Source organism: Anser cygnoides, chromosome 5 (assembly GCF_040182565.1).
Source record: "Anser cygnoides isolate HZ-2024a breed goose chromosome 5, Taihu_goose_T2T_genome, whole genome shotgun sequence".
In the NCBI taxonomy this organism is placed as follows: Eukaryota; Metazoa; Chordata; class Aves; order Anseriformes; family Anatidae; genus Anser; species Anser cygnoides.
In genome coordinates, this window is record NC_089877.1 from 32,387,352 (window position 1) to 32,415,303 (window position 27,952).

Below are 27,952 nucleotides of genomic sequence, written 5' to 3' on the forward strand. Positions count from 1 at the left end.
AGATCTGTCTTTTAAACAAATACCCATCTTCTCCCTATAGGCAATAAAAAACTACAACCATTTTGTCTGCACAATGATTTGTTCGGATATCTTTGTCCAAAGAAGCCCTTGACTCCTGTTCTTGGGCAGACAGATGGACCGTGCCTGATGCCAGCTGACTCTGCACAAGAGGCTGCAGTCTGACAGCCCTCCATGATGCAAAAGCTTTTTGGCCCCCTAAAGAAGGAATGGGGATGCTCACAAGAGTACCAAATATTTGTTCAGTGCCCAGAACTCTGAAGGGAAGATCCCTGTTGGGTCTTGATGCCCCTCTGACCACAGCTGCCAAGGCTGTCCTGCACTGCCGGAGTTGGGGTGTCTGTGTGTCAGCTGCAGGCACTCACCTGCCAGCAGCGAGGAGGAGGAGGAACTGGGGAATTGCTCAAGTGGCTGGGGCGAGGCGGGCTCTGAGTCAGGCACCCACACACCTGTCTGTCTGCTCCAGGCAGCTTAAAGCGCGAGAAGCTGCCTCGTGGTCACTCCTCCGCACCCATCCGCTGCCGCGTTTCGCACCTGGCTTGAACGCGGAGAAGACCACGATGGGGGTGTTTTACAGCACGAGCCAGGTAAGAAAAGGGAAGAGGAGGCTCTGGGATGAACTGTGTAGGCAGCCTTGGCAGTAGTGGGGATCTTCTGTGGGAAGTGTTGTTGTTCCTGTGTCTTCAGCTCTGAGATTCCTTCTTCAGCACCAGAGCTGAGAGCAGTGGGTGACTTCTGCCTGGGTTTTGTGCCCAATTTGTGTTTTCCCTCGAGGAATGCAAAGGCTCTAATGCTGCTGTAATTTTACTATATTTTGTAAATCTCCAATTAAAAAAAAAAAAAAAAAGACATCTTTTTATATGTTGCTGTAGTCTTTCAATTCCCTCCAATGGGATTAGGCAAAACAACCCACCAAGGAAAACCAAAGAGGCATTACTAATGTCAATGAGTGCATAGGGAAAGACAGAAAGTTGATATTATGTAAGGAATGAAATATGAGCTCTCTTAGAAATTCTGGGAACTTGGGGGCATGAGGGAATGAATGGTAACACAGCAGGCTTTCATTGTTGTACAGCTATCTACATATTTGTTGCAGTGGTATTCCCTGCTTTATGGGTAGTGTGCATGAGATCTCTCTTACATATTTGTTACATTGCTACAGAGACTTTATTCTTTATTCCTATTTTTGTTGTTTGGTGGTGGTTCAGAGCATTAAAAATGCATTTTTTTTCTCCTTTTATTCCTTTAAAAAAGAAGAAAACACAAACAATTATCTAGGGGGTAAACTACCTCACCTTCAACCTCCATACTTTTGATTAAGTACCATGTTTGTCCACTCCTTGCTTTAGATGAGGGAGGATGACAAAATCAAACCAGTTCCCTGGCAGGTTTGTTAAATATCTTTGATAACCACCGATGTTTAGGTGGTTTCACAGGATTTCCAATGACACTTTTCTGTGACCTTTGCATAAGGAAAAACGGATAAAGTGAATTATTCTGACATAAATAATTACAGAATAGTTGTTTTCACTGCCCCCTTTTGAGAAATTTGGGTTAGGTTCCTGGAAGATATTTTTTATTCTTCATTGTCTGAGAGCCAGTGCTGCCCTATGTCAAACATAACAATGGAGCTATATGACTATAAACCAGCTGACATGCAGTGTTGTTACATCACGATATCATTACTAATTCCTGCCCTGCTAGATTGTCAACTATTTATTGTGAAATATAGTAGATATATATGACATCCTCTGAATTTGCACAGACCAAGATGTGTATCACCTGTATTAATAACACAGCAATGTTCACTATCACTTATTTTTCTGTGGTTGCATTTTAAGAGTCAGTCAGCCACCACAAGTTGAGGGTTTCCACAAGTTGAGGGTTTCCACAAGTTTCCTCAGAATGGAAAATGGAGGGCATTGGAGGTTTGATCTGTGGCTGAGTGTGCATTTGAGGTCTTTGGCCACACCTGGCTGTAAATCTGGGAAGACAGAGAAGATGATGCACAAGGAAGAACCTCAGTCTGGAAACATTTTAGATAGTGTTCTATTAAATGTTTCAATACCAACCATCTATGACTATGCTTCTGTTCTTTCTCTCTGCATGCTAATCCCATGTTTTTTTATGCTGTTCTACAGACAGAACCCTCTCCATGCAACTTGCTCACTGTAAAAATCATACGGATGAAAAATGCCAGGAAAGCAGACTTGTGTGAGTATCTTTACTATACCCCTGGATTGTCCATGTGCTTATAAAACCACCTGGAAAATAACCGAGTGTCACAAACATCACAGAGTATTTATAAAAGGAGAGGGAAAGACAGAGAAGAGGTTTGACTATGGTATGGTGAAGGTGAAAAACTGTAGTTAGAGAATTTTATATATTCTTAGATCTTTGCCAGTGTAATCATAGAATCATAGAATCATAGAATATCCTGAGTTGGAAGGGACCCTTAAGGATCATCAAGTCCAACTCTTGATACCGCACAGGTCTACCCAAAAGTTCAGACCATGTGACTAAGTGCACAGTCCAATCTCTTCTTAAATTCAGACAGGCTCGGTGCAGTGACCACTTCCCTGGGGAGCCTGTTCCAGTGTGCAACCACCCTCTCTGTGACGAACCCCCTCCTGATGTCGAGCCTAAATTTCCCCTGCCTCAGCTTAACCCCGTTCCCGCGGGTCCTGTCACTGGTGTTAATGGAGAAAAGGTCTCCTGCCTCTCGACACCCCCTTACGAGGAAGTTGTAGACTGTGATGAGGTCTCCCCTCAGCCTCCTCTTCTCCAGGCTGAACAGGCCCAGTGACCTCAGCCGTTCCTCGTACGTCTTCCCCTCCAGGCCTTTCACCATCTTCGTAGCCCTCCTCTGTACACTCTCCAACAGTTTCATGTCCTTTTTATACTGTGGTGCCCAGAACTGCACACAGTACTCGAGGTGAGGCCGCACCAGCGCAGAGTAGAGGGGGACAATCACCTCCCTTGACCTACTAGCGATGCCGTGCTTGATGCACCCCAGGACACGGTTGGCCCTCCTGGCCGCCAGGGCACACTGCTGGCTCATATTCAACTTGCTGTCTACCACGACCCCCAGATCCCTCTCTTCTAGGCTGCTCTCCAGCATCTCATCGCCCAGTCTGTACGTGCAGCCAGGGTTTCCCCGTCCCAGGTGCAGGACCCGGCACTTGCTCTTATTGAACTTCATGCGGTTGATGATCGCCCAGCTCTCCAACCGATCCAGATCCCTCTGCAAGGCCTTTCCACCCTCATTCGAGTCCACAACTCCTCCAAGTTTGGTGTCATCAGCAAACTTGCTCAAAATACCTTCTATTCCTACATCCAGATCGTTTATAAAAATATTGAAAAGTACCGGCCCTAAAATGGAGCCTTGAGGGACCCCACTGGTGACTGCCCGCCAGCCTGACGCAGCCCCATTTACCATAACCCTTTGGGCCCTGCCCGTTAGCCAATTGCTCACCCATCGTATGATGTTTTTATTTAGCTGTATGGTGGACATTTTGTCCAGTAGGATCCTATGGGAAACCGTGTCAAAAGCCTTGCTGAAGTCCAAAAAAATCACATCAGCTGGTTTCCCTTGGTCCATCATACGGGTCATCTTATCATAAAAGGAAATCAGGTTAGTCAGGCAGGACCTACCCTTCACAAACCCATGCTGGCTGGGACCAATGACTGCTTTGTCCCCCAGGTGAGCCTCAATAAGTTCGAGAACCAATGCTGAGGTCCAGCCACCAGCTGTAGTTCAGAAGATCTTTTTGCACAGAATGCATGAAATGCAGATTCAAATGCAAAACAAAGAACAGTTATTTAGTCATAAGGAATGCTGCAATGAGATGGTGGTCACTTCAATGGTTCCTTCTTACAGTAATGTCCAACTTGTCCATAGCACAGATCATTTTATGTGAGCTTAGGAATGGATATTTGACATCTCTCATAGATTCATTTTTCACAGAAAGACTAGTTAAATATTGGAACAGGCTGCTCAGGGAAGTGGTAGAGTCACCATCCCTGGAGGTATTTAAGAGAGATGTGGATTTGGTGCCTAGGGACATGGTTTAGTGGTGGACTTGGTGATGTTAGGTGATCACTGGACTAGATCATTTTCTGTGTCTTTTCCAACCTAAATAATTCTATGATTCTATGACTGTCCCATTTGATTCAGCTATAGGAGATGTGTGTTTCAAAACTTAGTTGAGTGCTTGCACTATTAGCTGTTTTTATTCTTAGTAATGTTTACAAAGTCCCTGGAAGTCAACAGGTATGTAGAACTTTATTAATGCTCCATACATACCTGAACAGCAAAGCAGAAGAGAAAAAGGTGTGAGTGACAATCACCTCCAGTCTGAGGAGATGGCTGATTGTCTTGTGTTTATTCATTTACATAGATAGGAAGGTCTCAGTCCACAATGTTTCTGTAGGAACCACACGAAGTTAAATTTGTTCAGTTAAAATGATGCAGTACAAGAGATTTGTTTGGGCCTTTCTATAGTGATTTGCCTTGAGTTCTGCTATTGTTCCTCTAGAGCCCAAAGGTATATGAATAGAAATTTCTCACTCTCATTTTTATTGACAAGAATTAAGGTACTTTCTTTTTGCTGAATGCATGGGGAAGAAGAGTCTGTATGAATTATTTGTATTGTATAGAAAGGAGATCTGAAGTTCAATTAGAGGCTGGACAGAAATCTCTTGCTATAGCTAAAATCTACTTAAAGGTACTGAAGTGCACTCTGAGCTGAAAGAAGGAAGTGTTGAAAAATACTGCCCTTAAATATCTCCACAGATATTCATGTTCTATTAAGCTCTCCACATGAGAATGAGCTTACTGAAATTCCTCTATGTCTTATTCTCATCTAGATCAACGTGTTTTATTTTTGGCTTCAAACTATTTCTGTTCTGAAGAGAGTTGCCTATGTCTTGCTGCTTTCCTTCCCAATAGTAGAAATATTTAGAGCCTAGACCAGGTACTGCGATGCTTGAGCATTTCTGCTTCCCAGCCAGGCGCACGTTCCCAGCCTGTACCGCTGCCTAAAGGAGTGGTTTGAAGGCAGTGGTGCATTCAGAGCATGGCCTGGGGTCTGGAGCTGCACAGGCTCCCCAGGCTAAGGCTGTTTTACCTTACGCTATGAAGCCTGTACTGGATGTTGCTTGCAAAAAAAAGAGCAACAAACATTTCACCGCCAACATAGCCAAGCTGTTATCTGTTTGAAACGGTCATGTAAGTCAAACCATGGATGGCACAAACAAAACAAATACCATACTTGTAAAGGTGAATTCTTTGTTTGTCGGGTACTTCCACTGGGTAAGGAAAGAAAATCCCTAAAAGAACTGTCCAAGATGTAGAAGAGAAATTAGGAATGATATTTTGATATAGAAGAAATACCTTCCCTGTGAAGCAGGGCAGCCAGTCTTTTGGTATCCAAACCATAGGAGATTTGCAGGTAGGAAGCACAGACAGCCTGTGAGCGTGTCAGTTTGTGAGTCTGAATGGACTGAAGCCTCCATCCAGTGGAAGACAAAGAAACAGGAGTGATACGTCTGCTTTTTGGTTGCCTTGACTAAGATTTCTTGTTATCTCTCCTGGAGTTGAGGACTCAACTAGTAATGTCGCCTCCCTTAAGTTCAGCTTTGTACCCAGGACTACAAACTTTGGAGGATTACAAACTTTGTAGCAGTCATGACACTGTCTTGCATACACTTAATTTCTGAATCTATTTTTGACTGACTGCTGTTTATTTCCGGTATCATTCATTCTTTGTCGAGTGTGAAATTTGTCAATAACATTTTTCTGGAAGATCTGCTTTTAAGGCTTTCAGCATGTAGTTTGATATACAGACAGACTTGTTTAAGTCACATATTTCACTTAGGTACCCTTGATTACATAAAATAAACATGATTCGAATTTTTAAATAAATTAATGGCTGGTTAAAGTTACTGGCAATGTAAAAGCTAGTGCAAATTTCATGTTGATAACTATCTGACTTTCTCTGAGAAGAAGCAAACTAGGAGACCTAAAATGAAAAACGCACTACTCACAGAATTCAGCTTTTTTTGTATGTGTAATACTGTGGAATATTTTAATTTTTTTTTCAGTCATCTTTACAATTCCCTAAAGATTAGCTTGGCACAGCCTTAGGGAACCCAGAAGCATGTGGGCATCCATCACCAGTTATGCTGACTTCTTTACAATACCGTTTTCCTAACACTGATTTTTTTTTTTCATTCATCCTTTTCAAGCTCTTTTATATAATTTTCCGTTTCCTGGAAACCTTTCTGGATAGAACCAGGTGGAAAGTGTCACCTACTTTCAAGCCATCTTAAACATTTTCTGTGTTTTAAATCAGCTCTTTCTGCTTCTCTCCAGTTATGCTCATCCTTTTTTTTTTTTTTTTTTTGGAAGTGAATCCCATTTCTTGCACGATTTCTGCAGTCTTTGTATCACTGTGTTTAATACTCACCTTGTACTTAGAATTCCTCCCAACCTGGTACCACATCTTAGTTTCATTGTTGTTCTATCTGCTTTATCTTCTAGATAATAAATGGAAATGGGAAAACCAATCCACCATAATAGTCGCAAAACTTCACTAATATCTACTACAAAACAGATATTACTACATCCTTAATGGAAGTTCAGTGCATAAGATAATATTTTGATCTAAGACTATTTGAATTGCTTCGTTCTAATATTTAGCCCTTAATTTATTTAATACATCCTTGTACTATTCCATCTTTTCCCCACTGATTCATCAATGTGTAAATTATATGTCAACACTAATTCCATTTGTGTATTGATGCATCGGTGACATCATTGATATCACCTGTGACTTTAGTGGCTTGTTTATGATCTCCACATTCCCCCTTCCCACTGAGCACACCCACATCCCCATCAGGCTCATTGGGGTTATTAGTATTCCTGGACCAGCTACGCTTGCCAGTTCCCAGATCTGGGTGTGGACCTCATCTGCATCCTGACTCCTTAATGGTGTGAGACTTGTATGTACACCAATCCAATCCACCCTTAAAAACAGTACTTTTTCTGTAAAGAATTTCAGATTTCATGCTCAGCCTTTTCCAGTCCTTGGGCAGCCATCATAGCTTGATAACAAACAGAAGAAAGTGTCTTTTTTTTTTTTTTTTTTTTCTTTTTTTCCGCAGCTGTTTCACTTAGGGAACTCCTCACAGCAGGAGACTATGTATGGCAAAAATGTGGGTGGGTTCAAGGCAGACTGGACAAACTCTTAGAAGAAAAAAAGTGCAATGAGATTTGGCTTAGGAAGTCTCTGAATTTAAAACTGTGAGGGCTAAGAGTATTATCTGATGTTTGCCCTCTCAGACACTCACGAAATATAGGTCACGGGCTCCTCTGACACTGATGTCTAACCCTAGTAAGACCAAAGATCTTTCCTAAAAAAGGGCAAAAGGACTGAAGAACAAGATTTCTGGAGAGAAAAAAAAATAATTAAGTGGAATCAACAAATCAAACTAAAACAAAACAAAATGCCTCAGAGTATTAAGGTTTACAAAAAAAAAGTAAAAAAGCAAAACTGGATGGAAATGTTGAGATGAGCATTTTCAAGCCATCATTTCCTGCTTCCTGAAAACATCTTATAGCCCTCAGTGGACGCTGAGGGGCACTGGGCTAAATGGACTGGCATAGAGTTAAAAAATATTCTTCAGCATTTTTTAAGTGCAATAATGATGTTTTCTGAAGTTCGGGGGGTGGGGAGGGGGCTTTTTTTTAGGCTTGATAATTTTGCAAAGTTCCATTTTGGATCTTTTTCTAAGGTAAGGCTTGATATTTTGTATATAATAATTTATAGAATTATGAAGTGTAGTTTATATTTTATTTAAAAACATATTCAAAAATATTTTATGGCATTGCAGTTGCAGTTCTGACATGTATGAAATCAATTAATGGAAAGATCCTTGAGATCCAGAAATGAAACATAGCCAGTGAAATACATTATTGTTTGAGGAACTATAGTCTAATGTGATATTTATTAGAGGAACCCGCAGACTTCCTCCGGTGTTTGGTTCTTGCACTGTTGTTGATATAGTTTCATTGTTATTTATTACTTACTTCACCATGATATTTAAGCAGTTGCAATTATGTACCAACAGCCTATTGTTCTAGATGCTGCTTGAAATCTCATTATAAAATAAAAAGATGTGGACTGATAAAGCCCAACAAGGGCCAAGAAAACAGAAAAATTGTTGTTGTTTGGCATAATCTCAGCAAAGGACAGCTTTATAGAGATGTAAATGAAAATGATAGTTTTATGGATACCCGTAGTGTGTGCCACCCTAAATGAAGGGCAGGGTGGGAGAGTGCGCGAAAGCTTTTTATTGAAGTTTAGCTAGCAGGTGATGGAGATTAATGTTGAATGTTGCCAGGAGGCAGGAAGCATTCTCCCAGGCCTGAATGAATACCATAAGTCTGTTAAGGGCCTTGGAAATGAAGGTGTTTATTTCCACAGAAGTAACCCATGTCTTAAAAAAATCCTAATAAATTAATTAATTAATGATCCAAAATATCTAAATTTTTACTCTAGAAGGTAGCAATGCCACTCTACCCACCCATAGCCAGGTTTCTCTTCTCCCCGGTGCTGGATGAAGAATAAAAATGCTTTCCTCAGCTGGTAGTGATAGTTTGTATTTCATGAGATGGATGAGTCCAAGTGAAGAACATCCGTGATCATGGAGATGACCTGGATAAGCAGTTCAATGTTTGAGACCACATTAAAAAAAAAAAAAGAGGGAAAAAAAATAAAATTAAAAATTTTGGTTAAAATTTTGGTTTAACCTTGTTTGAATTTGAGCTGTTTATGAGAGGAGTGAGACTTCAGTTTGAGCCAGAACAGCTGGTGCCCTGCTGTTGTTTAGGGGTACAGCATTGGTACTGGGGCCATCGTGTTGTTTAGCATTGGTCATGTCACTGTAATGCTTTCTAATGGTAAAGCACAATTAAAATCCAGTCCTGCTGCTATCCTGGAAGCTAATTAGAAACTTAGTGTAATAACTGCATGAAGAGACTGGGCTTTCATAAGCACCTGCTGCCACACCTGCTTTTGGCAGGATATTGCCCCATGGTGATACCACAGCTGCCATCTCAAGCATGTTTCGACAGCTGCTCACATGTCATGGTCGAGGGGAGGGACACAGGTTGCTGCTGGGAAGTTCTGATGGGTACATCATGTGTGAGCATCATTGCTGCTGTTCATCTCCTGTAGTCAGTTGGCTTTTAGGCTTACGTACCATAATGACAATTTGTTTGCACATGCCTGGTAATGGGAGACTTGTATATATACACAAAGAGTCCCTTTATATAACGTGATGTGATGTTTTGCTGTGTGAATGATAGGCTTGGGCAGAGTGGAGTGCCAGTTCTCACACCAGTTCATACTTGCAGCCAATCAGGCAGAATATCAGGGTCATTCACAAACTTCAGTGGGTCCTTCTGATCCTCCTCCTAGAGGGGACAAGATCCGACAGTAATGTGTGGATCTCAATCTGGAGTTACCAAGCATCAAAAAATGTTTTCATACAGCCTTTTCCTCTATAGACATGGAAGTTTGGAAGCTATTAGGACTGTTAGAAACTTGGATATCTCTATGTATTTTGGTATTCTTATAATTTATATATTTTTGCATATTCCACAACTACCTTCATCAGTCAAAGTTACTCAAACAAAGATGACTTAAGTCTCATAGGGGATCATTTAAAAAAAAAAAAAAGTTTGCTTTGTTAATTCTTCAGTTACACATAGAGTGCACTAAGGGGCCAAGTCATTTACTCTGTGTTTCCCAAAAGTCAGACCTACTGATAAAACTAAGTGGGACAAGGCTAAGTGTAGTCATATGAAGGTGTGTTTGCTATGCAATGGCAGGAATGCTCAAGTAGGTGGCATTAAAAATAGAGGAAATGCAATGCTGATGATGGAATTTGCATTTATGGGCAATATTCCATCATGTTATCTTTGGTACTTACATAAGTTTTGCTCCTAACAAAAAAATGTGTTCTGTATGGTGGTCATCTTCGACTCTGGAGTGTGAATCCAAAGAATTGCTCATCTCATGATTCACATTTGGATTTTATTGCTTAATGACTATGACAAAAAGCATTCACAGGCAAATTATTCTGACTTCAGAATGAAAGTGCTCATTGATGATCTAAGCACTGCAGACAGCTGCGGAACACTGTTTCATTCTGAAACCTTGGTCCTAAATATTCCTCACTTATGAAGGAGCTCATGTGGGAAGCCAAACTTCACAGCTAGCCTCTTCGTCAGGGAAAGGAAAATGAAAACCCTAAAGTTTGCCCCACTTAGCAACTAGGCACATTCAAATTCACAGGTGAACTTTATGAATTGAACACACCCTTAATTGAAACAACAAAGCAAAAGCAATGCCATCTTGTGCAAAGCAGCAACGTCATCTCAGTATGTGCTGGGAAGCACGGACAAGCTTTTTCATCTGTACATCATATTGCAAATGTCATTGCTACTCTGAGGCACAAAGGTGGAGGTGAAAATAGTGAGATTAAGAAATATTTTAATAGAGCTTTACTGGCTAAAACTCTCCTTCAGGACAGCTGCTTCTCAAAACAAATGCTACACCTTCAAACTGTACAGTATTTCCAATTCCTTTCTTCCATGTGCTCATTTTAATCCACTTAGCAAAGGATTAAATGCAGTTTATTTCCTCTGCAGGAATATATGCATCTTTTCTTGAGAAGCTCTGTTGTTGAACTCTCACAGTGTGTGTGTTCCCTTTAATCTACCAAAGGGAAGAAGGCAGCCAGAGATAAGGTGCCTCAGCAGAGATCTGTCCTCTGACAGCAATGGTGCTTCACAAGAACCTTCAGTGCAAATAGCTTCCACTGCCAATGTGTTGGCAGCCAGATGTGCTAATGGAAGGAAAGGATGCTCTGAAAAGTAGACAGGACAGAACTTACAGCCAGAGCTACCCCAGAAACATTAAGGCATGTTCCGTTATTTTCACTGTTATTTTTCCTGCAATGAAAAGAGGTAGCTCTCAAGAAGAGAAAAATGCTAGGATTTCACAAAGAGTGGAGTCAGTTTGGCCATACAGCACTGACTTGATGGCACCTTATCTAGAATCCCAGCTCACATTGTGCATATTGTCCTGTGTACAGAGCTTAAAAATTCATACAGTGCCACAGCTTACGGGGTACCAAATGTGGCCCCCTGGTCCATTGCTTTCACGCTTCCCTTCTCTTCTGCAGTAACCCAGTCTGACTGCTACGTGAGCCTGAGCCTGCCAACAGCCTCGGTGCAGCATTTCCGCACCAAAACGATTCCAAACACCAAGAACCCAACGTGGAACGAGACCTTCCACTTCACGATTCAGAGCCAGGTTAAGGTAGGAACCACAGCTATCCCCGACAGTCGGCATTTGCCTTCTACCCACCTCCTGATGATCAGGCTGAAGGCCCAGATGCCCCCTTCCTTGCCTAAAAGCCATTTTTCTTACCAGACATGAAATGGTACCATAGCTTCCCACACTGTGGGTCTTCCTGAGTTTCTTTATGAAGTATTCACACTGTCTGACTGCAGTTATTTAGCTTTTGACATGTGCATAAGACTGTATATTACTGCATAGTCAATGGAGCCTGTAGAGAACAACTGTAAAACTTCTATTTTATTGTTTCCTTTGCATTCCTTCTTGAACTTCTTACCCAAATCCCTCCAGCTGAACTGAAGTAACTGTAGCATCTTATATTTTTTAAATCTCATACAATCTATTTTTTCTGTTCCCAGAACATTCTGGAGCTGAAAGTTTGTGATGAGGACAACATGACACAAGATGACCATCTCCTCACTGTTTTCTTTGATGTCTCCAAAATCCAGCTCGGAGAAAACATTCAGCTAAGTTTCCAGCTGAATCCACAGGTAGGAATAAAATTCAAAGACAAAGCTAAGGGGACACGGTCAGGTGAGAATGTGGTTTTCTCAGCTTTCATCTCACCTGCCCAGTATAGAGGCCTTTCCTACTGTCTATTTAGTCATCAGAACACGCCCGTCTGTTTCAGGGGTTGGTGCCCAGTTTTGCCTCAGTAATTACAGTAAATTTTGGGTGCTGCTTTTACAGATAGAGTTGGCCAACATTATCAGGCTTGTTTGGTTGCTCTACTTGATGTCAAAATGTTGAGAGTTTTAGGCTTTCCTTTGCAGTCGGAGCTCATGGTTTTGAGCTGCGGCTCATGTCCGACTGATATAAAAAATAGCGATCTTGACTTCATAACCAAAGTTCATTCTCCAGAGCACCCTGGGCTTTGCATGCCCAACTGTGCTGCCATGTTAATGTGCCACCAGGCCCATTCGCTCAGGTTGTGGGTGAGGCTTGGGAGAGGGGCAGGGTGATTTGGATGCACCAGAGAAATTCAGTCTTGCTGATGCTGAGAATTAGTGGGGAGCACTGAGAGCTTGTGAGCGGGAAAGGGGAATTGCAGGTGGACTGTGAAGCAGTGGAGGGTGAATCTAAGCTTGCGGAAATGCAGAGCAACTGTCAAGAGATCCTGCAATATATATTATGTTTGGCTTACAAAGTGTCAACTAGAAGCCTGCTGATATAATGGCTACAACATCAGAAGTATGCGATATGAAGTATAACAGATAAAACACAAAGAAAATGAAATCTGTGGTGTGTGCAGAAACTAAAGGTGGACACTGGCTTGGAGCCAGTTCCCTGAGGAGCACAGATTCCTGTAGGGTATTTTTCAGCACAGAGGAATCCACATGCAGTGACATAATTCATTTTCTTTCCCAGGGAAAAGAGGAGCTGGAGGTTGAATTCACAATGGAGAGCAGGTGAGTCAATCAACAGAAATGCAAGCAAACAAATGTTTCTGATATACAAAACATCTGTTTATGCTTGCAGCCCCTCCTAACACTGTCATAGTCTGAATAAACTAGAGGGAATTTTGGGTGTTCAGGAAATGCTTGTGTACGTCATTTAGCAGAGAAGGGGTGAATCCATACCAGGCACCCAGACACACTGAAGAGCTAGCACAGGCACTGACATGGGCATGGAGATGTCTCCTGGTTGCTACTGCTCGCCAGGCTGCAGGGGGCATTCTTTGCAGGAGGATATTTTAAGTTTTACACCTTCCTGGGATGTCTGTCCCAGATGTTTGCTTTGTCATAAGAATGTGGGAAAATACTTGGAATTTGAGTTGTAGGAATAGATTTACAAATATATTTTTACTGTGTTTCTATTCTGACTGTACAGTTAATGGAGAGAATGGGAAAGAAAATCAGTCCTAGTGCTGCTGTTGCAAGTTGGATGAATTCACCAGCTTTTCAGTACTGATCGCCCAGGTTTGAACCTGAGCAATATAGGGCAATAGTCTAATTCTGCCCTTCCTGTACTTTTGTGTCAGAAAATGATCCTGTCTGATGCAGCAAGGAGCTCCTCTGTTCAGCAGCTCTCCATAAATAGAGTACCCAGGCTTAATTTTCAGCCTCAGAGAGGCAAATTGGACTGAGTGTCCAGCTAGAATTTCATATGCTGTTTACTCATGTTGCCTGTCCAAAGACAGGCTTCTAAAGATAATGAAAGAAAAAAGAACTGGGAGAGTGCTAGTTGTGAACTGATTGTTTTCTATTTTGTCTTTTAGTCCGGATCCTCCTGAAAACATTATTACTAATGGCGTCTTAGTGGTAATTTTTATTTCCTAACCCTTTCCCTGCTGTATGGCCATGCTTATTGCAGAACCAGGATTAAAGGTGCTGGGCAGTTGCTCCATAGAGTGGCATGGAGGCATTGGACATGGGGCAGGCAAATGCTGGTGCCAGCAATTTGCACTGGTGACTCAGGCTGGGAGAGGCTGCAGCTGCCTCCAGTGCTTGCCTCTGCCCAAACTGAGCAGGGCTGGTGTGGATGATCATCCCCCGATGCGTGGGGACAACCAAGCTGAGCATCCTCATTGGGGTGCCCACCCTGCACCCCTTCCCCTGGGCCCTTTTTCCTGATGCCAAATGCCACTTCCCTTGACCTGGTGGGGGGGTGACAGCCTGGCACCAGCCTGGGCATGTACATAGGGGTTTGGCTGAGGCCAAGCTTGACCAGCAGCAAATGCCTTTTCTCTTTCTCTGGTCGTTTCTTCCAGTCCCGTGAAGTTTCCTGTCTGGATGTGCAGGTGAATGGCGGCAAGATGAGGAAGGATAGCACAGGTGAGCCTTTGCTGACTTACGGAGCAAATCTGTAGGCTGCTTTATAGCAAAAGTGCTCAGCATTTTACTCTTGAACACCTTGGTTTAAAATGGTTGAAGATGCAAAGCAAAATCTCAGCAATGTCAGTGGCCTCTGGAGGGGACTGTAAGTGATCAAAACCGCAGAGATAATTGCAGAGTGCAGCCTGATGAGCTTGCTGTCTGGTTTCCCTGCAAAAGACTTTCCCCCATAATAATATCTTGTCAGATGCTTATAACTTTCCAAATCATTTGTGCAGGGCATTGAATTTTTCCAAGTCCTCAACTGGAGCAAAATCCTTGTTTTTGGATTCAAAGAAAAAGAAAATAGGCAGGATGAGGACTGAGCCTCTCTTTCTCAATTTCACTTTTAAAAATTTCTTTAGGTGTAAAAATATAAAACATGCCACTAGGTGAAACATGAGACACACACAATATATTAGCAAAAGTACCTGTTGCACATTTTAAAGAGGCACATCAGTACTGTGTTAAGCCTATGCTTGTGGACCTATGTATTTCCTAAGCAATTTTTAAAACATTGTGCTCTGGCATCTCCTGATGGCTCCAACCTCACACGCTATGGTGCAAACCAAAAAGGGATACTTTCACACTGCAAATCACATTTTTTAGAAGGACTTAAATTTGAAACACCTTTTTATCCCCCAACATAAATTACTTGCGATCTGTGGTGAACAACCATGAATCCTGCTGAATTCGGTGAGGACTGGTGGAGTTCAGATCCCCACAAGATGGAAATTTTCTTATAGCTAAGAAGTGTGGGCAGACACACAGTGTTTTTGAGTATTATTAGCTTTAAGATAGCAAGGCCTGTTCGTGAGGATGTGACAATGTTTTTTCTGTCATCCCTTCAGAGAGGAAATTTGCACTAACAGTGGATGGCTCATACGAAGGGACCCAGACCCACACGCTGAGCTCCTGCCTGTGCCCGACTGCACCGGCCAGGTTCCACTACATCAAATACCACCAGTCAGCGCTGGCCGTGGCGCTGCCGCGGCGGAGGCGGCTCAGCAGGGTACGTGGTCGCCCCTAACGGGCAGATGGCTCTTTGCTGTGTGCTTCTTTGGGGACCTCTGAGGTCTGTGTATGCAGGGAATTGGTAAGTGAACACACATATGTGAGGCTGGGGAGACTGCTTTTTACTTCTTTTTGTCTTTTTGTGTAACTCTCCTCATCATGTTTTTATGTTTGTTTTTTTTTTTTTTTTTTTTTTCCAGTCTATATCAAGCCAAAATGAAAGGGATATGAATGAGTCTGTGACTGTAGCTCTGAACTTGCTTCCTATACAAGAGAAAATAACAGTAGCACAGGTGAGAAGTGAGTTCTTAATAAAACTCCATCCCAATACATACTCATTTTGGGGGGTGATATGGGTTTTACACTCCAGTGACTTGGATCCAGTCAGGCACAACACATGCTGCAGCTGTAAACTGTGAATAACTGTCAGTGACAGTATAGCTATGCGATATTTTTTATTATTATGATTATTTTGGCTTTTGTGCTGCATGTGGTTCCAGGCATGCTGTTCAACCCTGTCCTGAGTGGAAACTAATTTCTTAAGGGCATATCTAATATGTTTATCAACACTGTATGTGAGCTAACAGTATATGTGACATTTAATACTGATAATTTGCAAAGGGGAAATCTGAAGCAGAAGGTAAAACAGAGAACATCCACATGCCTGTGGTTCAGGTGCTCAGCTTTTAATGAGCTTCCTAGAAAAAAAAGGGCAAACTAAGTGTTCATTTGTGGAAAACTGAGGGTCTATGTTTCTATCCAGCTCAGATTGCACTGGGGCCTGTTATATACCTCATAACCCAGACCATTTCTTGGCCACATACAGCAGCAAAAAGAGTAAAACTCAGCCTGTAGATGGTGTGGCGGAGGAATACACAGGATTAATGACCTGAGCATGCTTACATTATTTCATTTGCTATTTTCAGGACAAGACGATCGACTTGTATGTAAAGGCAAATGAATGGTAAGTGAGTCTCCAGCAATGCCTTATACTGTAACTGGGAGACATTTGCAAGTACACAAAGCTCATTTGAAATCAGCATGGGGCCATGCATACTCAGACCTTGGTAAGCAGAGGTGTGTGTTCCACTTCTGGTCTCAGGCTTTTGATTGCCAGGTTGTCCTTATTCAGTGATGGATAACTAAATCATGGGTCCCTTTTCCTCCAAGTTTCTGAGCTTGTAGTGCACTTAAGCAAGTAGGTCTCAGTTTGTGTGCACTGTTATGCCCACAGATGGAGAGAGTAGTTCTACACAGAAATCATATTTCTGTATAATACCAACAAAATAAAGACAAGGTGTGGTAGCTGTTTCCCTATTTAACCATGGTGGCTGTTGACAGCAGTTATCTAGTTACAGGCACATATGGTAGGCACTGCTGAAACATGAAAAATCAATTATATGAGCAAACAAAACCAGAAAAGTGCTGTAGGTACCTCATTCCAATACCAGAGCAGTATGTCATGTTCTGCCCTGCATTCCCATTTGCATTCTTGGTAGCAGCTACAGCAATTAGCTGAGGCCTGTCTGTGGTGTTGCTCTTTCTCATTTATTACATTATGCTGTCCATTAACTGGTTTGTAAACACACGCACAAGCACAACTGGAGTTGACCACAGCAAGTAATAATATATAATGTTGGTGCCCTGGTCTCAGGACCCAGGGTCTGTGTTTCAGGCCAAGAAACCTAGATGCTCGCCTGGGGTTTGACCTGTGCACGGATGAACAGAATTTCCTGCAAAACCGGAGGAGGGTGGTTGCTGCTGCACTGAAGGATGTTCTTCATCTGGAGGAAGACCTGCAAGACCACGAGGTAGCTGGGAAACGCACTGCTGTGGGATTTTTCGCTCTTCTTTCCCTTGGGCCTGGAGATGGCAACAGGAGTGTTATCTCCCCTCTGTCCAGATGAAGCATGAGGACCTATGTCAGCAGCTCCTTCTCCTGGGCCCTGTTTGCATCCAGGGTGATCTGAGCTGGATTGCTCAGCAATCTGGATGAGCAAATTCTCTATTTCCATTTGGCTTTCAAGTGATCATTTAAAGGAACTTCAAACCATGATTCTGGTCCATCTTTCTTAAAAATCCTTCATGAAGTGCACAGATCTGTTAATATATTCCACAGGGATGGCCAGAAACTCACATTGCTTATAGCTTATAGACCAATATTACTTTATCTCTAATCCACGTGTTTTATTTTACTAGCATCTGGATATTGCATTTTCATGTCTGCCTTCTTTTGATGTGAATGTCCTTTGATGTCACTTTTCCACCCGTGCTTCCTGCCCTTTTCTTTGTGTTGAACAGGTGCCGATAGTGGCTGTGACAACAGCAGGGTGTGGGATAAGAGCACTCACTGCCATGTATGGCAGCATTTTGGGTCTTCAAAAGTTGCGCGTTCTGGATTGCATTTCATACATCAGTGGCTCATCTGGCACAACATGGTGAGGAATCATTTTGATACTATTGTTGGGATATTATGTGAAGCAAATCTCATGCTTTGTCCAGGTTTTTAGATCTCAGCAAGGGTAAAAGGGGTCATGAGTTACTGCTTCCATATTAGGCCTATGAATGCCAGGGCATTCATAATAGGCCTTGAAAGGCCTGTTATGTGCCACATTTTTCACAGAATCATCATAGAATCACAGCATATCCCAAGGTAGAAGGCACGCACAAGGATCATCGAGTCCAGCTACTGGCTCCACACAGAACCACCCCAAAATGAGACCATGTGTCTGAGGGTGTTGTACAAACACTTCTTGAACTCCAGCAGGCTCAGTGCTGTGACTACTGCCTTGGGGAGCCTGTGCCAGTACCCAAACACCCTCTTGGTGAAGAACATTTTCCTAACACCAAGCCTGACCCTCCTCTGTCCCAGCTCCATGCCATTCCCTCAGGTCCTGTTGCTGTCCCCAGAAAGCAGAGATCAGCGCCTGCCTCTCCTCTCCCCCTCAGTAATATTTGGTGTCTTTGAAGTAATTTATCCCTAATTAAAATATGAGACTTTACTGGTAGTGCAAAAATCCTTAATCCAATGCAAAATGATCCTGTATGCTTAATGACTGTTGGACAGAAACAACACAGACAGCTGGTGCAGCTGCTTGTGTTGGCTTCCAGACCAAGAGGTTATGATTTATTGCCTTTAGATTTGCATTTTTGTTCAAAGTAAGCTCAAAGTAGGTGAGTGACCTATAGCTAAAACAATAAGAGGTGCCCAAAGCTCTGCAAAGTATATACTCTCAGTTTTAAAACCATCATCTTCATTTCTTTCCCCTCCCCATTGTGTTTCCTGCCTACAGGACCATGACCAAACTGTATGAAGATGCAGATTGGTCACGTAAGGATCTCGGAGAAGTAATTATTGAAGCTCGGAAGCAAGCAACCAAGTGCAAGATGGGTGCTTTTTGCTTGAGAAGTCTGAGGAATTATTACAGAGAGCTGAGCCAAAGGACCCAAGCAGGACATAAGACATCTTTTATTGATCTGTGGGGGCTCATGATTGAATCCATGTTAAATGATGGGGTAATGTCTATTCACCTTTCTTCTCATAAAGTTGGTGACATGATCCTTATGATTATTACAAGAAAATTAAATCCTAGGAGGAGGTGCCTGGCTAATAACACTATACTTGGTATGCAGGCAGAGCATCTATTTACATTAGTAACTTGGAGATGCAGTGTATGTCTACAGTGAAGCCTAAAGTGTGACTAAATGTAACAGAAATGCTTAGACTAGCTCTAAAGTAACTGGCATACTAGTTAACATTTGTAGCTGTCCAAGATTTTTTCAAGATTCTTAGGTGTTTTTTATAGCCCTATGTTTAATGTCTCTGCTGCTGCAGTGTTTGCAGTGTTTACACAAGTCATACATTGAATGTACTGCAGATGTATCCCCCTATGTAGTTCCTGAATTAGTGCTATGAAAGAGTATTGATCCAGAGCTCCTGAGAGATCTTTGCTGAGGAACTGTCATTTTGCAGTGCCTTTCAGCTGCGTTTGATTTGGTCTCGCAGGACCGCTCCTTCCTAATTCTGTTGTAATGACAAAAGCAAAAGTTTCCATGTAAACTTGCAGTCTGATGTTAACTGGAGAAAAAGCTATTTTATTTTAAAACCCCATAAAAAATGGTTTATATTTTGTCCAAGTGAAACAGGAAAAAAAAAGTACTGGCACTTCATATCAGATTTCACAGTGTATTTCTGGCCTCAGTGCTTCCTAGAAAATGTGTTAATATTTCATTTGGCTTAAGTACACTCAAAATATCAATTTCATGTAAAACATAAGCCATTAGTATTGGACAGCTCAGGGATTTTTCCTCTAGGGATATTAAACTTCAGTATGAGTTTCAAGAAAATTCTTGATTAGAACTGTCATTAACATCCTGCCTTGAAGAACTCATGTTAAATGGATATTATATAGATAAGTTATTTAGATAAGATATAGATAATAGATATAGAGAATAGATATAGATAAGATATATATAGATAAGTTATATAGATAAGTATATGATAATAGCAGAATTAGCCAGATCTGCCATGTTTGTTTGTTTTTTTCACTTACATTTGAAAATATAAAGCTAGGAAAGCATGTGAAGTACTTCATTAGTGGTGTCATATACTGAATATAGAACATGTCTCTTTCTCTTAGTGAGAGTTATTCCTGCTCCCATGATTTTCTTATCCTTTGTTTATTGGGCATATGGAAGTAAACCTAGGAGGAAATTCAGATAAATAATATCCCATATTCACTGATGTCTTCATGGAACTGATTTTCAGCAAACCTTTTTTTTTTTTTTTTTTTTTTAATCCAGAAATGCTACCACAGACTTTCTGATCAACGTCGGGCAGTGAATCAGGGTCAGAACCCACTGCCTATCTACCTTGCCCTCAGTGTCAAGGACAAAGTTGCTACCAAAGATTTTAGAGGTAATGTTTCAATTCTGGGATAAGAGCTATGTTTTAACATAGGTATAGATCCTGTAAACAATGACAGATCATTTCGAATTCTTGCTCCAAGCCAGAAGTCCTCTTGAGAGATGTAAACAATAGCTGGGAAGCCATAGGATCGACAGCAACAGTTTAACATTTTGTAAAATCCCCTGTCACATTAAGTGTGCATATTTAGACATTAACTTCAGACTGCTAACATGACATAGATCCATGACACTACCTCAGAAACTTCGAATTCTTAAAGAAAATGACTCACAGAAGCTCTAAGTTCACTTAATGTATATTTTTCATGGCTGGCTAAAGGTAATAAATGCAGTAGAAACCAGACTGAATTCTAGTCCACCTTCCATGAGAAAGCTTCCTGCTTGCTAGATAAAAAGAAGCTTAAATTTTCCCTTAGCCCTCACTTTATTCTTTCAAAACCTTGTGGAAAGTGCAATAGTGGGTTCAATCGCCTACTAGACCTGAGAGGCATCAGTCAGCAGGGTTTGCCTTGGGCATGAGCTAAACCAGCCACCTCCAAGAGCTGACACTTGAAAGGTTCACTCAGTGTCTGTTGACCTTGCCATTTTTAGCAGCATTTTGTCCCCTTGGTTGCTGGAGCTAACATTATTGGCTTGTGTGTTGGCAGAGTGGGTGGAGTTCACGCCGTACGAGGTGGGCTTCCTGAAGTATGGTGCCTTCATTCGTGCAGAGGATTTTGGCAGTGAGTTCTTCATGGGTCGCCTGATGAAGAAGCTCCCTGAGTCCCGGATCTGCTTCATGCAAGGTGACTCACCAGCCTGGGGGGATTGACAAGAATTTAATACGAACACTAATGATTCTTGAAATTAATCCATAGCAAACTGTTGTTCTGCATGTGGTAGCAGAGGTACTGGGTCATATCAGAAGCAGTTCAGTATCTCAGTCAGTTACATTCAGCATGTCTCCTGAAACTCACTCATCTGCCCAGCTAGCTTTGTCATTGGGACTATGAAAATGAAACTTAAAAAAAAACAAGTTATGTACCTTTGCAAGTGTGTTTGAAACATCACCATTGACCTTAAAGTGCAAAACCTTTTAGAAGTTGAAAGTCTACGAAACTTTGTGGAAGCTGAGGGAAATAATAAGAAATAAATAGGACATGAGGGAGGGGAGTCAGTGAAGGAGCTGGTTGAAAATATTTCACTATAGAAAGAAAAAGGAAATGAAAATAAGAAAATAGCAATGCAGTATTTGTCAAAACTTATGTTGTTCTAGGTAAAACAAGGTGGGAGGAAAAGAACTTTAAAATTTCTTGTGAAATGAGTTTGCATTCTGAGTCAAGTCTGTCAGTCTATCACTGAAATAGATGTCTAGGCTTATGTAAAAGTTGGAAAGAAATTAATAAAAAAAGAAGTTAGAAAAGTGCCGTGAAAGGAGCAGAAGGCAGGTTTTTTTGTTGTTTGTTTGTTGTAATCAATTCCTTGTGTTTACCTCACTACTACTCATTATCCATCGCTGACTTCCTAGGAATGTGGAGTAGTATCTTCTCCAAAAATCTCTTGGATGCCTGGCATGCAGCTGACAATTCAGAGGACTTCTGGCACAGATGGACCCAAGACAAAGTGACTGAAATAGGTAAATCTCCAGTGCCTTTTGACTTATGGCCTCCCTCCTCCAGGCCCCTTTGATATGGGACGAAATAACATACCTCTGATACAGTAACTGCACTCACATTTCCCATGTTTTCCCTTCTTCTGTCAGCCTGGTGCTCTCAGTCTTGGGTTAGGGAAAGTACTGGGAAAATTAAGTGCTTTGATGTTACCGAATAGCTAGTGCTTTTCTTAATCTGAGACTGGCATTAGTGAGATTTGTATTAGAAGGTAAGGCACTATCAGACAGACCTTGATGGAAAGAAGATAGGGATGGCTATATAACATGATCCCTAAAGTGCTGAGTTAAAATACTTTTGGGAAGACTTGCTTTGATCAAAGCCTCATGGCATCTCTATTTGTTGAGCAGCTTGAGAGTTTTTTCTTTTTTTTCTCCAGTTTCTGTTCCCCCTGCATTGTGTATTCCTCCCTCAAAATCTGATTGAACTGCAAGATTTAGCAGAGGTCTGAGGAGATCAGTGGAGTAGAGATCTATTATGCCAGCTGAGAAGGACAGCTCTGGACTGAAAGACCATTCCTTGAAAATACCCATGAGCAACTTCATTGTTAAAATTCAAGTGAAATCAGTGGTTTCATGTTGAATGGACTCACGTGACATTTCTGTGGGCTATGTTTATTTTGGGAAAAAACAAAACAAAACAACCATATTTGGGTTTATATAAATAATTTGCAAGTTTGAGTTGAATTCAGATGTGCAAACCAAACTGAACAAACTGTTTGAAGTCAAAACATTTAATTTAAAAATGTTCAAGTTTTCTTTTCAAAATAAGCCTAGAATTTCAAATTTAGCCCAATCTAAAACCAATAACCTCTTCAAATGTATAAATGAAATGATTTTACTTGCTTTTTGTTTGCTTGGAAAATTGTTTTAATATCTACCAAAATCCTCATGTTTTATGAGAAAAATGCTACTTCAATCAAATATGACCAATCACGGTTTAGAAAAGTGAGTTTATATTTTATCAAACTTTTGTCTGGAACTCACTGCAGACCATAAGGCAAAATAACTCTTTACAACTTCCTTGTGAGTTGAAGTGGAGAGGGAGGTGCCAGTCTTTTCTCCCTGGTAACTGATGTCAGGATACATGGGAATGGGATGAGCTGCACTAGGGGATGTTCAGACTAGATATAAGGAAAAAACTATTTACCGTGAGGGTGGTCAAACACTGGAACAGGATTCCTAGACAGATGGTTGATGTCCTGTGCCTGTCAGTGTTCAAGGGGAATTTGGACAATGACCTCAATAATATGTTCTAACTTTTGGTTAGCCCTGAAGAGGTCAGACTTGATGATCTTTGAAGGTCTCTTCCTACTGAACTATTCTATTCTATTAATTCACTGCTAAAATGGAAATGTTTAAATTAATGGTGTAACACATTCAGCACTGAATTCTTTAACTCCACTTCAGATGTCATGTTTATGTGCTGTATACACACAAAATACTATGGGCTTGAAGAGTGGCTGGATATGTAATTGTAAAGACACCTGTGTCAAATTCTCTATCCTAGTTGCATATAGGAGGAAAAATATATTCCTGTGCATTCAGAAGAGCATCCAGAAATGATCTATAGAGGCAATAATTTTCATATTCCATGAAGCTAAGCTGCTGTGAGTCCATTGTCAGCAGAGAAATGAACTAATTTGGGATGTTATCATTTGATTCTTACAAGTTGCAAATGTTGTGGCAATACTGTTCAGATTAATTCTCACTTTTTATTTCAAATGCATATATAGCCCTGGATCAAAAAACTTGTACTGCTTTTTGCTGATGCTTAGCAACTTTCAGGTCCGGCCTTTAAAAAGGTGACCACAAAGAGCACTAAACGTATTGTTACTACTGTTGGGGAAGTCATTGATCCTTTCTCTTCTTTGCATCCGGTTCACATCTTAATTGTGACTATAATTTGTGTGTAATTTATGCCATGTATCTCTAGAGGAACAACCAGACTTGCCTGAGAAGCCCTACGAGATGGCTACCTGCATGTTCACTCCTACCAGTGGCCTTTCCACAACTCTCCGGGACATCCTGACGGACCGCCCTGCTGTCTCCAAGTACCACAACTTCCTGAGGGGCTTCCAGATGCATAACGAGTACATCCAGCACGAGCAGTTTGCAAAATGGAAAGGTGTAGACAGCACTTCTGCTCATGTGCCATAGTGGTCATCTGAGCAGGCACAGGGGTTGGAATACAGTGTGGGACGTTTGTACATCCTGCAGAAAACAGAACGGATTTTGTGGTCAGTTGTTATCCTTTGCTGAAAGTAAAGAGAGGGAAAATGAAGTAACTCCTTACATCCCTCACTTCCAATAACATGACTGTTCAGTTTTGGGGAGATTTGGTACTGACAGTCCTTCCTGAGATGAAAATCATTGGGGTGGGACTTCACATATGGAAAACCAGCCATGGGTTTGGTGAAGCTTATGGCCTTGGAAAGACTGACAAAATGTGAGTGGAGAGGCTGAAGGAACCTTTGCATGGCATCCAAAAGCAAAGGGAAATTCCTGCATGGGAGGAAAGCTCACTTTTCTTTTGTTTTCTAACTTGACAGGTGTCTTTCTGCTGTTTGTAAATAACTCCAAATCTGTCACTTTTTAGACACCTCGCTAGACACCTCTCCTAATGACCTGAGAGGCAATTCAGAGCACCTGGAGCTGGTGGATGCAGCTTTCTTCTTTGAAACCAGCTGTCCACCCCTTATGAGACCAGAGAGGAAAGTAGACGTCATCATACACTTAAATTACACGGGTGGATCGCAGACCTTGGTGAGAAGTCTCAAAAATGACTTTGTTTAATAATGGCTTTTCCTTTGCTTTCTTCAGCTTTCAGATAGGTGTCTGTAGAATGTTATTAGTAGAAACTAGTAAAACTGTGTTTCCAAACCTTAGAAGAAGAATGGAAATTCCCACAGGGAAGAACAACTCCATTTTTTTCCTCGAATCACTTTCGAAAGAACAGTAAATGGAATACTCAGAGATCTCTGCTTCACCAATAAAGTGCAGAGTGGCACAATGAAATTATTATGGTTGAGCTGCAACTTCCATTACAATTTAATATAAGATTTTATAGCACAAATATAACTGGAAAAAATTTTTCTGTGATTCATATGTATAATTTATTCTGCATTTTCCTTAAATGTATAAATTTTTATTTCTCTTTTAATTTTTTTAAATGTGGTTTTCAGCTGTCCAAGAACAACTTAGAGAGTCAAGAATTTCTTCTTTTTTTTTTTTTTTAATGAATGCATTTTTTCTCCTAATGCAGTGAGCTTGAAGTAAAACATCAAATGCATTTACTATGTTTGAAGAAATCTGATTATAAAATGGTTATATAGTTTTCAGAAGTGGTATTTACCACTTAAGAAGACAAATTTAGTCTTCCAAATGCATACTTGTAATTGTAAACCTGCTCCTGAAAGGCACCATAGAAAATGTGAAGTTCACTGGTTAAGATTTTGTCATTATTTTACAAGTGGATGATACTCTCATGCTGCTCTTACACTGTGATGCCACATGAAATTTTTTTGTCTCTGTACTGTAGCTGAAAAAAAACCACATGTAGTAACTCATACTGCATTTCCTTCTGGTAGTCAGAACTCTTCTGAAAATATTTAATTCACATAAAAAAGGTGGTGCTTCAGTGTTTTGTCACATAATTTAACAAAGTTTGGTCATCACAAATGAGCTTTGTGATAAATGCTTTTAGTGTTATATTTTGAAGTCTAATACTCTTAAAATATGTTAGCTTGAAAATTCATATTATTTCTAAAATTCAAAGTTTAAAATGGGGAAGTTGGTCTCAAAACCCTGCTAAAATCTATTGAAGTCAGTTCACAAATTATAACTGCTATATAAACAGGTAACATGACTGCAAATCCTTACTGTCTTGGACTGAAAATTTATTTTTGTTTAGATGCAAATTTTTCTTAGTTCTTTAATTAATGATGCTCTGTAACAGTCTTTCAAATTACCTGTTCTGTTCCTAAATCATATTTCCATTTTAAAGATGTGCCTTGGTACTGATCTAAAATCTTCTTTACCAACTTAATATCAAGTGTTTTCCTGCACGTTTATTTTCAAAAAGCTCCTTAGGCAACAGAAGAAGTAGGGACTGCAGGTGCTCACATTATCTCTAACCTTCCAGTGCTATCAGGCTATTTTGTGCAGCTTAACATGAAGCAGTAGCCTGATCTTGTGTATCTTTTCCGTTTCTTACACTGCTGCTGTTGGGCACTGACCAGCCTCTAGAGCAGGCTTGCAGTTACTTCTCGGAGCAGGGAATTCCATTTCCCAACATTGGGCTGAAGGATGATGAGAAGAACCTGAAGGAGTGTTACATGTTCGATGGTGCAGACACTCCGGGAGCTCCTCTCCTGCTTTATTTTCCACTAGTGAATGACACCTTCCAAAGATACGTAGCACCAGGTAAGTTAGCACTACCCAGCTGTTTTATTGACCCAATTAACTTCTTCACTCCATGGGAGTTTCTTCTTTAACCCAATACAAAAATCCTTTGTTTGCTTGCTTGTTCCTACTAGTGAATACATTGCAAAAGGGGATGACACAAATTATTTGCAAAATCAGTGAAATCTTGGGCATAATTTTAGTTTGAATCTTGGTGCTGTTCAGTGAAAGAAGAAATGTGTTTCTCAAGTAGAGGAATGGGATCTAATTTCACCTTGTGATGTCCAAAATTTTACTTTAGGGTGTAGAACAAAGCCTGGTTTTCAAATATGTATTTTTATGACATTCAGATCTAGGGAGAATTAGCTTTAGAGTATAGACCTGTGGAGGGCCACTGTGCTTTCTTTTTACACTGTTTAACATGTTGATTGTATATTCTGGGAAATCAAAGCAATAGTATGTAAACTAAGACTTGATAAATGCAGTCAGAGTGTTCTTTCGGACCACTGTTTGACACATTGCCTTTGTTTTTATTATGATTTCCAAGGCTACTAATATTCTGCCTCCTCCTGCCCTGTACATCTCGTTATTCCTTTTACCATTAGCATGTAGTCTTCTCAAGAACCCTAATGGTATGACTTGATGACCTGTGAACTCTCAAAAAATGTCATGCCACGAGTTGGCCAGTAGACGGTGCTGATTGCAATGGAATGGTTAGTGATGCTTTTTTTTTTTTTTCTCTTTTTCGAAAAGGGTTTTGTTTAGAAGTACATTTTTCAGAGATCAGAGCACTGCAATTGTCTTCATAGCAACCACATATGTGATCTCTCTAAATTATTCTTGACATAGTCTATCAGAGGACTATAATTCCCTGGGACTATACAAACACCTTCCTCTTTTCCCCTGACAGGCATGGCTCGTAGTGCTGCGGAAATGGAACAGGGCAAGATTGATCTCTCCAGTTTCTGTTCTCCGTACTCAACGAGAGAGGTCTCGCTGAAAGCAGAAGATTTCAACAAACTTCAGAGGCTGACTAATTACAACATAATGAACAATGAGAACATGATTCTTCAGGCCTTGCGCATGGCTGTGGCACGGAAGAAACAAGCTCTGAGCCAGCCAGTATCACAGGCACAGGCCTCTGGTTGAACAGCATTTTCCTCTCTTACTAAATATTTATCATGACAGCACAGAATTATATATCAAATGCAGTAGCTACTTCACTCTTCTTGGCGGGCGCCATCTCTTTCTAAGTAGCCTTCTCAAAAAAGAAAACTTGAAGTACTGACTTCAGAGCCACATGGTTTGGTTTACTGATATAGTTGCTTTTTTTGGTCAGGAGTTTTGATATCAGACAGGCTGGTCTGTTGTTAACACCATCTCATTGTGATGCACAGAATGCAAATTCAGCTGTGTGTGATAGGGGAATAGTTTTAACTTTCTCTCTGCAGTATCTTAATGGTTTGGTTGTTAGTATTTTTTCATGTGCAAAATATTCTGGCATTTCATTGTGACCATTGGTAACAGATCTATGAAGCCATCTTCAGACAGAAGGTGGTGATTTTAACATATAAAAATATTTTATTTGGTTTTAATAACTTGAATTAAATGGTGTTCTACCTCATAAAAATTTTGTTGCCCTGATATTTTTTTATGAATTGTCATGAAATATCACATGAAGGATACTTAAATTTTCA

At 40.9% G+C, this 27,952-nt stretch overlaps 1 protein-coding gene across 1 annotated transcript; it reads left to right on the plus strand.

The window, feature by feature from the left end:
- Positions 1-449: 449 nt before the first annotated feature.
- On the plus strand, positions 450-27,899 carry LOC106042978 (cytosolic phospholipase A2 epsilon-like). The gene is made up of 20 exons (XM_013192226.3): positions 450-605; positions 2,160-2,232; positions 11,275-11,411; positions 11,810-11,941; positions 12,819-12,859; positions 13,669-13,711; positions 14,161-14,224; positions 15,115-15,275; positions 15,478-15,570; positions 16,204-16,241; positions 16,932-17,088; positions 17,579-17,715; positions 18,571-18,793; positions 20,081-20,195; positions 20,851-20,988; positions 21,711-21,818; positions 23,788-23,979; positions 24,451-24,617; positions 26,093-26,276; positions 27,166-27,899. Exons 1-20 carry the CDS (start codon positions 579-581, stop codon positions 27,402-27,404), a joined length of 2,469 nt encoding a protein of 822 aa, XP_013047680.3. The 5' UTR covers positions 450-578; the 3' UTR covers positions 27,405-27,899.
- Positions 27,900-27,952: the final 53 nt, after the last annotated feature.